A 14340-nucleotide genomic window follows, 5' to 3' on the forward strand; every position below is an offset into this window, starting at 1 on the left:
TAATTTGCCCAGTAGGAAAAGCACTTCTCTCTGGAAGAGCTCTCCTTCAAAGAGAGTTTATGCTCCTAGAAAATAATAGAACAATGCTACTTCATATACATCTTCCAATCCCACAGAATTCTGAAAACTAGCAATGGGCCCATCATTGTTTTCTTGCTGAAGGCCTTTTTTCTCTCTTATCTGCCCACTTTTGCAACTCTCTGATTTGTCCATTCTTGTAGTCTCTTACTCAATATATATTACCCCCCCTTTCTGAAAGCAGGGGTGCCCTGGTGTCAGAGCCACTGGGCAGGCTGAGGCCAAGCAGCTGGGAGCTTTAGGGGGTATTTAGGGAAATATTAGAATTTGTCTAAGCAGCTCTTAGTAAACTGTACCTCTTTTACTGATGTAAGCACTCCATGGAATATGAATGAACCCTTGCTACACATCAGCTGAGCTATTCATAGAAAACAGCCAATTACATTTCCCACTTATGCATGCTACTGTTTTTCTAACCTCTGTACAACAGTTTTTGATTTTAACTGCGTATTGCACACAGAAATGAGCTGGATATTCAAATGAATTAAAACAGTCTATTATATACTTTGAAAATCCAGAATTTTATTATCACTGGCAAAGAACTGGTAAGAGAAAATGACATTCTATAGTGTAGTTGTATTTAACCAATTGCTGTAACAATAGGAAGTGAAAGAAAAGCTCTTTTTGAAACATACCTAATTATACAATTTAGTAAGACTTTCAATTGGCATAGATCACTAGGAGTAGTATTTAGAGCAGCCTTATATACACTAAGAATGGCATTATACTATGAAAAGGATGTTTTAAGAAACAGGATTACAAAGGTTTACATATTTTCTAAAAAGAACATATATTTGCTACAATCTGCCAACATTTAAGGTAATATAAACATTTGTTTTCTTCTTTTTGTATTTTATTACCGTCTCTCATTCCAATAAATTGTTTAAACAACAACCTCTCCCCTCACCTTTTGTGCTCATTTAAGCATTAAATAATTTCAACTCTATGTTAATAAATTATTTCTTTACAATGGAAAGGAAATGAAAACATAGATTTAGAGTAATCTTAATCTCAGCTCTAATACACAATATTTTTCTTAACTTCTTTTTCAAATAACATATTAAAACTCAAATAACATAAACAACTGCCAATTGTAATGTGTTTTTTCTTTTCCCATCAGGAAAACACAGCACACAGAGACATGATAGGCATTTTGCTTACTACATTTACCATTTAATCCCATTCTGAAAAACCTTAGGTATTTGTCAATTTCATCTGTGTATCGTTTCAAAAAGTCCTCATGAACAATAAAGTAAAAATTATATATAATTTCCCCCTAAATCCAAATATCTATTTCCATTCTATTAAACTTAAAAACTTGTAAAAGATCTGGTTTGTCCCACCTGTGTCTGGACACCGCTGCCAGCACCTGATGATAATTCACCTAAAATGTTTAAAATAAAAAATTGATGTTTACACTACAAATATCTGTCCTTAGTCAATTAAAATTTTAGACTATGGTGAACATAGCATTTTCTTATATCCAATTTAGCAGGACTAACATCTTTGTCTGCTCCTTATCAAAGTGGTTCAACTGTTCCAGCATCCCATGGTCACCAATGTTTTGCAGGGTGTGCTTAACAAGAAAACAAAGTAGTAACAGGCTTGGAAAAGTCCATCTGAAACCTTGCAGATATGGAGAATTGAACTAGCCTATACAGTACCAAATGACGATGGGCCAATGATCTAACGAAGCAAGATGTAAAAGGTCCTAAGTTCCTATGAAACTATTTTTCTGCCAATTATGTAAGACTTTCCAAAATATTTCAAGGCCTCTTGACACAGAGATATACCCTCTGTACAGGGAAATTTTTTTTCATGAAGTGCAGCTCATACAGAGTTACAGAATCAAGGCTTGGGAAGTATCCATACAGATATTAATTCAGCCTGAGTTTTTGGTTGAATTGGCACAATTTTTATCAGTGATGCTGTATCTCTTGGAAACAGTTCTTTGATTAAGTCTAAATTAGAACCCTCTGCTTCCTGAAAGTTATATAAAACAAATTTAAAGATAAGAATGCAGTGACACCTCAAAGATTATTATTTGATCAGTTGGGATGTACCCTTTGTAGTAATGCTATTTCCTTTTGGTTTTTGTTTTGTTTTTGCATCTGAAGTGTAACTGCCTTTGTAGAAAGACATGGCAAACTGGTTATTTCTCAAGAGATTACTGCATTTTTGTTTTTATTTTTGCTACACATGGCAGCAATATCTCCTCTATCAGTAGTTAAATACAGAGAGCATGTCTTCAAATCCTATGTCATCCAGTTATTTAATAAAATAAATAAAACTTATATTTATATCCCACTTTTTGTTACCACAATCAAAGCAGCGTACAACCTTTAAAAATACAACAATATACAATCTCTGCCCCCTCAAAAAAGGATTAAACAATTCTATCCATTAAAATTACAGACAATAAAATCTAAAAACAATAGTACAATAATAGAATAATGGTGGGCAGAATCTTCACTTATATATGTCTGGGGGGGGGGGGGGATCATTACATGGCCGGGTTCTGTTTTGGCACACACCAAGTAACTTTCATTTTCATTTTTATAATTAAAGATGTTTTGCATATTTTGCTGCTGCTGCCGCTGCTACTACTACTGTGTCTTCAAATAATTTCCAACTTATGCTTTTTTTTGCCTTTTAACATTATGGCTGCACCCATGAAAAATGGAAAATATGAAGCACATTCACGTCAACTTTCTCTTGAAGAAAAAAACTGCAAGTTTGGTAATTGTTCACAAGACAATTACAATTACAGTGCACTGATTTGTCAACTGACATCCAAGAGGCTGAAGCAGTTGGGCTTCTGCAGGTGAGAAGGATTTAGGATGGGACTTGGGATGGTTAACTTCTACTTTATTGATATTGTGTTCCTTAAAAGTAATTTCTGACTTTATGGCAACTCTCAACAGTTGTAAAAGGAAAGGAACTTTGACTCCTGCTTCACTGGGCTGGCATGTGTAAATTTACAGTGCTTCATAAATAAAGGTTAATAATAATAATAATAATAATAATAATAATAATAATAATAATGTGGGGATAAACCTAAATGTGGTGGTTTGCCCCAACTGCCATCCCAAGAATGAAGCACTGAGATAGCAAAATATATATGTGTGTGTGTGTATATATATATATAGATATAGATATATAGATATATTAACTGAAATCCTACAAATGTGATTTAAGACAGCTACCATAAAATACACCAAGCCTTCTGATGATTCATCCTAAGAAAAGGCAGGTAATGTGGGGGTTGCTCACTTTTATCCAATACAGTGTGCCCACTATAGGCTGCTTTCAGCATATGCTGAAAGCAGTATTGCTTCTTCCAGAGCCGTGTGCCAGAAGAAACAATGGTGTGTGCACCTGTGGTGTGCGCGCGCCACCGCGAACACGAGCCTCATTACTTGCAATAGGGCTCGAGCATACACATTTTTTTTATGCGGGGGTGGTGGTGTTCTAGAATGGAACCCCTGCATAAAACAAGGGCACACTGTTCATATTGTCTACATATTTTTGCATTAAACTTACCTTTTGTTTTTTTGTCTGCTGTAGTATGTTTTTTAGTTTCTGCTGTTAGCAGCAGCTCATAAGGATGCTCCTCTTCTTCATCAGCTGTGCTTCCTTGGCTCTTTCTTTTGGTGACCAAGCCCTGACCAGACCAAACACAAAATTCACATGGCATATACAGTCAGGTCATAATCTATCATCAGCTAGCAGACCCATTGTCACTTCCAAATAGTGTCCATGGAAAATTAATGTCTCAGATATAATAGTTAAAATATAATGTGCAATGTTACAATGACTTTCTCTTCAAACAGACCAACCATTATCATTTCTGCCATTACTACAGCTCCTCAAGTCTCTCAATGCCATATCTCTCCCCTTCAAAAAGACATACACCAATTTCTTTTAAATCCTACATTCCCTGGTGTCATCCCGCCATATCACTCCAACTGAGGGATATTTCCAAATTCATTGCTAGGTCCCAACTATCAAGGTAGAAACAAATGGGGTGAAAGAAGTGGCATATATCTTGCATTAGCTCTGAATCACAAGTTGTAATATTCTCAGGAACTTTCCAAGACTTAACAAAATACATAACCTGTACTGGAATGGTTCAGTTTTATGAAATTCTTTTTATGAAAATTGATTGTGATGAGCCTTTGGCTCATGTTCTGCCTTTTCCTCTTTCGTGTCCACAAGTAGGACCCAATTTTAATTATTATTTAGACATAGTAATGTTATGTTGAAAGCAAGAGAACTATAGGTTGTTTAATCTATAGCTTAGAACAAGCCAGGACTTTATTTTAAATTTGATAGTGATGTGTTATCACTAACTACAGCCTGAACCAGGAATGGGTAACTACCTTGGGTCTGAAGGCTGCAAACAGAACTCTTCCCACTAGACTTGGAGGATCACATCTCTCCCATGTCCCATCACCACCCAGCTGGAGCTATGGGGGCAATATTACTATTTTGGTCTCTTTGGCTCAAGACAAGCCTTTTCCTCAATCAGGAACCAGCCAGAAATTATGTCCTTCCTTAGTCTAAAACAGGCTGGGAAGGGCAAAACTGTCACCCAATTACTCCTAGAGGAAATGAGGAGAGCTTTTCCAGGCTATTAAAAACAAAATAATAAAATAATTAACAGGGAGGCTGTATTCAGTCCATAAGGCAGACATTTCCCATTCCTGGCCTAAACAAATCATTTATAATTTGAAATATCAAAGGGGACTATGGCTCACAGGAAACAAAAGCTTTAAATCTGCTTCTCATAAGCTTTAAGGTAGATGATAGACAGTGCATGGATAACTATTTCTCATAGTGGAAAACTCATGACTTCCTATTAATTACAGAGCATAGCTTTTAGAGAAAGTTTACAGTAATGAAACCAAGAGTAACTTTTTCTTCAAAAAAGAAATGCTTAAGAAGAAAAAAAAATCATTATCTCGTGTAGATTAATTCCATGAACTATCCAGAGAGTTAAAGATGTAGATGATAATATTTATTTATTTATTTATTTATTTATTTCTCCAGCTTCTCCCTTCAGATCGAAGTGGGATTATAGCAATAAAAACATTATAAAATACACAGACAATACAAAATATTTAAATCAGAAAGGGAAGAGTTGATACAGTATTGCTCACAGTCATAAGAATTGAGTCATCGTATTCAGATATTCAAAATCAGATTAGAGGAGATCCATTGGATAGGCCCATCGGAAGAGATCCATCTTCAATGCCCTCTTGAAGGCTTCCAAAGAACGTATAAGATGGATCTCTTCTGGTAAGTTGTTCCAAAGTCTAGGGGCCATCGCAGAAAACTTTTTACAAGAGGTAGTTTTCAACCTGGTTTTGGGGTGTTCTAATATTTTTGTGCCAGATGTTCTGAGAGTGTGGGGTGGATTATGTAGGGAGAGGTGTTCCCTTAAGTAACTCGGGCCCAGGCCATGTAGGGCTATATAGGTAATAACCGACACTTTGTATTGTGCCTGGAAGCTAATCAGCAGCCAATGTAGAGATTTCAACACCAGTGTAATGTGCTCTGATCTCGGTGTACTGGTGATCAGTCTGGCTGCAGCATTCTGAATCAGTTGGAGCTTCCGAATTTGGTACAAAGGTAGCCCCATGTAGAGCGTATTACAGAAATCTAAACGAGAGGTTACCAGTGCATGTACTACTACTGTTTCAAAATGCTATGAGTAAGCTTGGAATTGGTAAAAAATATTATTTTTATATTCATATCAGTGCAGATCTGTCTTTTCTAAAGATATTAAAAGTCTTGCTTTAACTGCAGGACAAGTAGAAAACAATACACTTACTTTAGAGGATATACTCTGCTTCTTTTCTACATGTTCTTCCTCTTCATCGGGGGGAGGCTTAGCAGGAGGAGGTGGGCGTTCTCTCTGGAGAAGAAAAAAACATAAATCACAGCCTTGCATGACATTCACTTCAAAATTTCAAATCTTTTTGAAAGCAAAACCAAAAAGATTTGCTATAATTATGCTAACACAGGGTATTCCCTCAGAAAAAAATGGCCTTTGGCCTCCTTTTAGTACTTTTCTGGTGGCACTGTAATGTTTTTAGGGGTGTTTTAAGCTTAATATTGGCCTGATACAGACAGGCCAAAATAAAGCTGCTTCAAGTCACTTTGGAGGTATGGTGTTTCAACGATACATGCGTCCTAAGAGTCCAGAAGCTGCACCAAAGCCACGCTCAAGTCCTAAGGACTGGAGTGCAGCTTTGGTGCAGCTTCCAGACTCTTAGGACGCATGTATCATTGAAACACCATACCTCCAAAGTGACCTGAAGCAGCTTTATTTTGGCCTGTCTGTATAGGGCCATTGTCTATTATTGCTAAAGCTAGATTCAGGTACAGTGATTTTCAAATCAGAGAAATTCACTACAGCAATACTGCAGTCTACTAACTATTTGGCATATACAGTCCCACTATTAGCTATCTTGTTACTATGATGTCTGTCATGGCATTATTGCTGCAAGATGTTCATGCTGATGCACCATCTAACTGAATTCAATAGTCAGTTTTGGGCAATTGGCACTGAATATACTCAAAATATGCAACATGTCTATATGTGAATCTAGAAGTAATGCTTTATTGCAAGATAGGCAGGATTCAGGTTTCCAGTTTCAACCCACCATGTAGTCTACAGCAAAAAGACAAACAGAATCAAATACTCAGTTCTGAGACTGAATAAAAAGAAATTTTATACTGTAGCAGTTACGCAATTTAAAAAAAACCTGGGCACTTTGGATTAAAAACTGGGCACTTTGGACATGCAGTAAATGATAATGTCTAAACATTTTCTAATAGGGATCCTTGTTTACATCTACTCAAAGTTTAGAATAAGTAAGTTTTCACTTTTATATTTTTCAGTTATAAATGATTATTTTGTACATTGAGAAAACATTTAGATGGTGATAATGCTATCTGTCTGTCTATCTATCTATCTATCTATCTATCTATCTATCTATCTATCCATCCATCCATCCATCCATCCATCCATCCCAGTTAGATAGCATTGAATTAAATTCAATACATATAAATAACAGAAAACATAAAATGAAGCATGTTAATGTTCACAATGAAATATGAGATCCTATCTCTTTTAATACATACACATACAGACGTAAGTGGCTTGCCAGAAAATATTGTTTAAAAATAAAACATACTATTAAACCCACTGGGTGACCCTGGACATGTCACATTCTCTCAGCTTCAGGGGAAGACAATGGCAAACTGAACAAATCTTGCCAAGAAAACCCCATGATAGGTTTGCCTTAGGTTCACCAAAGTCATAAACTGACTTGAATGCACACAACACACACATATAGAAGTTCACTGTGCAGTATATAATGTCACTATTATGTTTGAATTTCTTCTTACACTTAAAATACATATCAGCTCACAGCACCTCTCCTGGGCCTTGCCAAAAATTATCCACTTGGGTTGTCATTAAGAGCTACTTCTGCCTTCCTAGCCCAGTTTGCAGCACTTTATAATTTAATGCCTTGAGTGTAGACCGTGCTACATTCAGCATAACTTCTCATGACGCAAGATTTCTTTTGTCTATACGCATGGCCAAAAAAGACAGAACAGTCTTTGCCAGTCTCCTGCTTCACCCATAGGGGAAGCATTCTTCATGGGCTAAATTTTCAAATTTTTGTATGGGTCAATGTCCAGACATACCAAGTTTAATATTTAATGTAATAGACCTTATTTTAGGCTGAACTATTACTATAAGGAAACCAGACAATGATCAAGGGAGCCCTTTAACATGGCAGAACAAGTTATATGATTTCTTCCCTGTCAAATCAGGCTTGTTCATTGATCTGAGCAAGAGGATTCTGTTATAGTGTTCCCAGTTACAGACTACCTTCATCTATGTCTTATCTCTGTTTTGCCTTGCCTCTTTCTCAACTTTCTTTTTAACCTTCTCATCAGCTATTAAGCCAACTAACCTGAGCCTGTCAGACAAAAAAACAGTCTATCCCTCTAAGAAACTATCATATTTTCAGCTTTAACTCATGGCATGATTGTGAACTACAGTCGCCCCTCCTAACTCGCAGATCTGAGATCTGTGCCCTTGAATATACGCGGAGGGGTGATCTCCACTACTTGCAATGGCACACGCGCCTGGGCCACACACACAGGGGCATGCTCCATTCAAGCCTATGGGACTTGAATATGTATGAGCCTCTGTTTTCGCAGGGGAGTCTGGAACAGATCCCGCACGAAAATGGAGGGCCAACTGTACTTGGTCTGCTTGTAATATGAGGCAGCCATCAAATCCTTGCCTTAATACCTAAAACGTCATATCTCTTATTATGATACTGCAGCAACACTCTCACTAGTCTGCTTGTGGATTTTGCTTCTTTTCCTTTGCTTCAATATTACATGTGTACAATTAAAAAGTTTTCTATAAAGTTATTCAGCCAGATATGTTGGAGCCAAGGTAGCATGCTTTCCAAGTGCAATATTATCTCTCCCACAGAACAGACAGGGCAGATTATTAGGCACAGCAAAAGCAGATTCTTTTAAGCAAGACTGATCTTATGTTGGAAATCTTACTGAAGTGAATGAGTTATCCTATAAGCCTCAAAGCTCCCCCTACTGGATTCCATCTACAGGCTCCAATTGGATTTGCTGTCAAATTAAAATCACAAACTTAATACTGTAGCAGACAAATCTTGCACTCAAAATGCTTGCAATACAAAAAATTATTCTTTGATGAAATAAAGCTGAGTAAAAAACAATTAAATGGAGACCATGCTCTAAACAAGCATCTTTCCTTGTAACTTAGTGAATAATATTAGTAACATGAAGAGATTAATTACAACTAATATTTCCTATAGCCAAATATACATGGGTAGAATAATTTACCAAAATTCAGCTAGATATCATATGAAGTTACAGTGGTCCCTCCACATTTGCTGGTGTTAGAGGTGAAGGACTCCCGTGAATGTGGAAAAACTGCAAATAAAAAAACACTATTCTTTTTATCTAGGAGAACACCTCCCAAGGAATCTCCAGATCCTCCAGACCAATTCTATGGTCAACATCTGCCAGAAGTTGATCATAGAATCATGCTGAAGAACGTACAAATGCCTAGAGAAGGAGCCCTGGTGGCACAGTGGTTAAATGCTGTACTGCAGCCACTCACTCACAGCCACAAGGTTGTGAGTTTGATTCCAGTCAGGGGCTCCAGGGTCGACTCAGCCTGGCATCCATCCAAGGTAGCTAAAATGAATACCCAGCTTCTTGGAGGCAATTAGCTTGAATGTTGTAAACCTCTTAGAGAATGTTGTAAACCTCTTAGAGAGGTTGTAAACCTCTTAGAGACTGTTCAGTATGAAGCAGTATAGAAATGTAGCTGTTATTGCTCCAGCACAACTCTATGGTCAACTTCTCACAGAGTTGCACTGGAGGACCAAGCAATCCTAGAATGTACTGATCAAAACCACGAATAATCAAATCCACAAAAGTCAAAGCTGCAAATGTATAATGCTTAAGAGCTCTCAGTGAACATCACGCATAGCACATGCAGCAGGAAGCAGTTTCCAATTGCTCAGTAATCCAAGCTTCTGGCAATTATTTAATATTATTTCCAAACTGTATGGCTGGGCTATCAACTTACTGCAGTTGTGAAGAGTGCACAGGCCTGGTGATATATCCCAGACTAATTTCCATAAAAAGGGAAAAGACAACACACATCGGGCTACATACAGGCCTCACTCTAACACTGGTCATCTCCGCCTCCCTGTTCACTGAGTCTCTGTCTGAAGATCTTCCACTTGCCAGGCTGTCCAAAGAATGGCAAGATGTTGCATTGTACAAGACTTCATATGGACACTCCTCAGGCTTCCCATCAAAATCTATTATCAATTCTGTCACTGCTTTTTCCATGTTTCCTAAAGAGAGCAAATGTTTATAAATCATTAACAGCTGCAACCAACTTGTTTCCAGAGTAAATATTCTGCTATACCAAACAATGGCCAGAGCCACTTTTTCTCCCTAAAAACAAGAGGTAGAATAACTATTTCTAAGAAATCATACAGGACTACTTCACTCCTCCCTGAACAGTTGGGGAAGCATCCTAAGACTATGTATAAGAGATGTTACAAATTGAAAAACATTAAATTACATGCACTCTGCAATTTAGTACAGCGAGAAACTCCACAAATCTAAGTACATAACAAATCATAGCTAAATATAGTTTCCTAACTGTACTTTATTAGTGAAACCTTGTAAAATGATTTTTTAATAAAAAGCCCAAAGGAAATTCTAAGAATGAACAGGTTGGTTACCTGTAACTGCGGTTCTTTGAGTGGTCATATATGCACTTGCACCTTCCTCCCTCCTCCCCCTTTTCAGGTCCAGGAAGTCTTATCCTCTCAGTAAACCATGGAACTAAGGGGAGAGTAACTTTTGCTTACAGGAACATGTACAGTATGTAGGAAAGGGTGAGATTCCTGCCAAAGCTATTTATCTGTAGAAAACTCCGGACAAGTCTCTGTAGACTTTCCAGACTAAGTTCTGTGTTGTACAGAGACCATACATATATTTTTTAGTAATTTATATTTCCATTTATTAAAGGATGTTTTTGACAAAAAGTTCATTAAAAAAGTGAGTAAAATAGATGTATGCTTTGCAAAGCCATCCTTCTGCCATCATGCATTCCCGCTAATCCCCCAAAGCAGTTTGGAAATTTTTATATCATTGACCATACATCCTTCTAGCTTGTTAACTCAGGAGTATGCGGCACGGTTGTTATACTTTTTCTTGCTGGTCATTTCCAGAGGGTAGCTATTGCTCAGCCCCATAGCATCTTTGTTATGAGATCCATAGGATTTTAGTTTGTCCTCATGATTTTTAAAATCTTTATGAAGCTGCTGAGAGAGATCAACAAGGGATCTAGATCTCCTTATCATTTAAATCAGACAATACAAATCAGACACTACCCTAATGCTTAAACTTGTTAAAAAGTTAGAAGAGAACCAAAAAAACCAAAACTTAATTTCAACAGAAAGAGTTGATTTTCATTTTGTGGGTGGAGGGTCCCTGGTTCAATTAAACAGAATTCAGCTCATTCTGGACATGTTGTGGTCCCACTGAATGATCATGTTCACAAACTGCTCTCTTATTATGGCTTTGTCAACTGAAGATCTGGTGACTTCATTGTTAAAGAGTGACTTTAGGCCAGTATCAGTATGTAGAGAGATTTTGTAGCATCTTGGAGACTAACTTAAAGAAAGAAGTTGGCAGCTTGAGCTTCTGTAGGGTGGCTTCATCCATAGGCCAGTATGCTAGCTATAGTCCCTTACGAGACAGGATCTAACTGAAAGAATTTTAACTGCAATGTTTCCTTGGAAATTCAGCAGTCTTGAAGTTAGTTCACTGGATGCTGGCTCAATATAAAAACCGAATAGGAAGTGTTGATGAATATTTATATGAACTTAGATGGTTCAGGACTGAAATGTCTAAAGCAACACATCTCCCCATTTCCTGTACATACATTACGATGTGAGTATACATTTTACTTTGATCTCTTTCTTCATAGCAACTATTTATTCAAAAAGCCATATTGTTATTGGGTGAAAAAATAAAGTAAAATCCATCAGACTTGGATTCATAGATACTGACATCCATATACACAAAGATTTCTTAGTCTGAAATACTGAATATTTTTTGTGTGTGCAACCTACCATAATGTCAATAAAACTAATTTTTAATAATTCTCACCCATATTTGCTATATCTACCCTGTGGTTTTTTTAATCAACTAACAAAAAAAAGTGATTTCTTTTTCAATAAAATTTTACCTTGGGGTAACTGAACTGAAGTTTCAGTAGAAGTAGCTGATGCTGGCATGGTCTTTTCTTCAACTTTAGCTGCTTTCTTCCCTGTTGTGCAGTCTGAACAATAAAAAGGGTGAGTTAGCAGTTGAAACAAAGAATATGTAGAAGAAGCACAAACAGTATTGTTGTATAAGTCTTACAATAAGCAAAACTAGCTATTTAATTCATTCACTTGAGGTCTGGATCTCTATTGATGGAAGCTGTCCCCATGAGATTATAAAGGATTACTCTTTCCCATTTCAGCCCCCTATACCACTGTTCATTTGATCCAGGAAGCACTAATGACTTTCTATATAGCACCTGTGGAGGGAATCAGAGTACTGCCAAGGACGGCAAGTGAGGGGAATCCCAGTTCTGCAGACTTGCTCAACCGGGGCAATGTTGGATGAAATATATTTTACAGGCTTATTATACTTAGTTGACACAAGGCAATACTAATTTCATAGGATGTACAAGAGGAAATGCTTAAAATATCCTTCTTCCCTTAGTAATGACATTAGCTAATAATGGCCATTCAAATGATAGTGCTGTAACTGGTGAGTCCTCAGTTTGGGAATATAAACCCAATGAATTTAAATCTATTATCCACTACTCAATAATTCAAAAAAGCTTTAAAAATCATTTGAAGGCTGCTGAACTTCAAGTGACTCATATGCTTAAGAAAATCAGCAGTTTCTATCAAAACTCTTTCTCTGCTCCTCTAAATCATGTCTTGTATCTTACTATTCTTATAATGTACATTACATGCAGCATCCCATAAACAGAGATATATTAACTGAAACCAAACTGAAAATAAGTAAAATAAAATTGAGATTAATAATCAAGTTTGGAATCTTTTACACTAACATCACTAATAGTATATTTTTTTAAAATATTCATAATAAATATTCATATTCATATTACAACTCTCAAGCATCCCACCACATTGGGGAATTAATGCACTGCAAAAAGTACCATATATATTTGTGTGTTTGTGTATGCGTGCACACAAATGTGTTCAATAACTTTATTTCTATTAAATATTAACTAATTAAATTCTACTCAAATATTCAAACTGCCCTCCCTTTATATTTCACATTGTTTACCTTCAATCAAAGATGCTATTTGTTGGCTTTTCTGTGATGGAAGCTCCCTCACAATTTCCAAAGCAGTCAGACCTCTGTTATCCTTTATATTCACATCAATGCCTTGGATACAAACATAATGAGTTATGAATATATTTATACAGAAACCTGGCTTTATAAAAAAAACTATCACTAAAAAAAAGCACAGCTACTGAAAGCAAAAAGAAATAGCCAAACTTAGTATGCCTTAACTGTAGTTGAATTTGGATGTGAATGTAGCACTCAGCTATGGTGAAAATGAACTACAGTACTAGGGAGGGGAGAAAAATTCTACAATCTTGCAGCATGCAGACCTCTGTCTGCCAAATTATGATTTTGAGACTGGGAACAGTACGACTACAACAGACAAAGTAACATTTTGCAGAAATAACCAGTAAAGGGAGCGGGGAATCTTCTCTCACCATGAAGATCAACAACACTAGTGTGAAATAAGCTTGCAGTGTAATAAAAAATTTTGTTCTTGTGACATAACATGAATGCAGCTATCCTGAAATACATAACATGCACCCTATCAGAGTTTTTGGATCTGCTCAAGACACAGTCTTAATAATTCTTCTCATGACCAACATTCAACCAAGCATATGGAAAATGCGTGTTCTGAGTATCAGTCCAAAATGATAATTCTTCCTTTCCCTAGACATGTATCGAAGTGCAAACTTCTTTTGGAAATGGAAGACTTTTCAGTTTTAATTGGTTTATATTGCCTAGAACTAGACATAAAGTTTTAATAAGTTATGACCAGCTTTTATTAACATTGTTACATTTGTTATATAGAAAACCTCACCAAGTTTGAATTATATTGCCTAGGATTAAACAAACATAAGGATATAGTACTGTTTAGCTTTATTAACACTGTAGCATTTATTATACTATCAGCAAGCAGGGCATAGAAAGACTGATGAAGGCAGATGGAATCCTCAAGAAATCACTTCCTCCAAAAATCTAAACACAAACATTAAATCAGGGTTTAGGCTGAACATTCTTATGAATTGTGCTTAGGCAACTGGACATTAGTAACAAAGAAAGACATGCCTAAAATAGTCAAAATGATTCTCACCTGCAGCTAACAGTATCTGGACCACATCTGTTTTACCAAACAAAGCAGCTTCATGCAAAGCGCTGCCTTTTTCTGTCTGGAAATCAAAAATAGAATAGACCAAATTGAGAATTCAAAGAACATCCTTGCACAAATACAAGGACTCATGCTACAAAGAGAGGCCACCTGCTATTTCATCCATAAACTGAAAA

At 36.6% G+C, this 14340-nt stretch overlaps 1 protein-coding gene across 6 annotated transcripts in view; it reads right to left on the reverse strand.

The window, feature by feature from the left end:
* The window catches only part of ANKS1A (ankyrin repeat and sterile alpha motif domain containing 1A), a 185893-nt gene that overhangs the window by 118028 nt on the left and 53525 nt on the right, over positions 1 to 14340 (reverse strand). For 3 of the 6 annotated variants that reach the window (XR_016280435.1, XM_089514681.1, XM_089514677.1), the window contains exons 6-12: positions 14150 to 14225; positions 13054 to 13155; positions 11933 to 12025; positions 9838 to 10022; positions 5915 to 5998; positions 3622 to 3751; positions 1422 to 1462 (exon numbers count right to left, since the gene is read on the reverse strand). Coding sequence is in view for 5 of the 6 variants with exons in the window: in XM_089514681.1 (XP_089370807.1) it covers positions 1422 to 1462; positions 3622 to 3751; positions 5915 to 5998; positions 9838 to 10022; positions 11933 to 12025; positions 13054 to 13155; positions 14150 to 14225 (711 nt within the window). In the remaining variant the exon portion in view is untranslated. The remainder of the gene's footprint in view (positions 1 to 1421; positions 1463 to 3621; positions 3752 to 5914; positions 5999 to 9837; positions 10023 to 11932; positions 12026 to 13053; positions 13156 to 14149; positions 14226 to 14340) is intronic. The other 3 variants (XM_089514682.1, XM_089514678.1, XM_089514680.1) reach the window with 2 other exon arrangements.

This window comes from Sceloporus occidentalis, unplaced genomic scaffold (genome assembly GCF_023333645.1).
Source record: "Sceloporus occidentalis isolate IW3139 unplaced genomic scaffold, rSceOcc1.0.p SCAF_3, whole genome shotgun sequence".
NCBI classification, from domain to species: domain Eukaryota; kingdom Metazoa; phylum Chordata; class Lepidosauria; order Squamata; family Phrynosomatidae; genus Sceloporus; species Sceloporus occidentalis.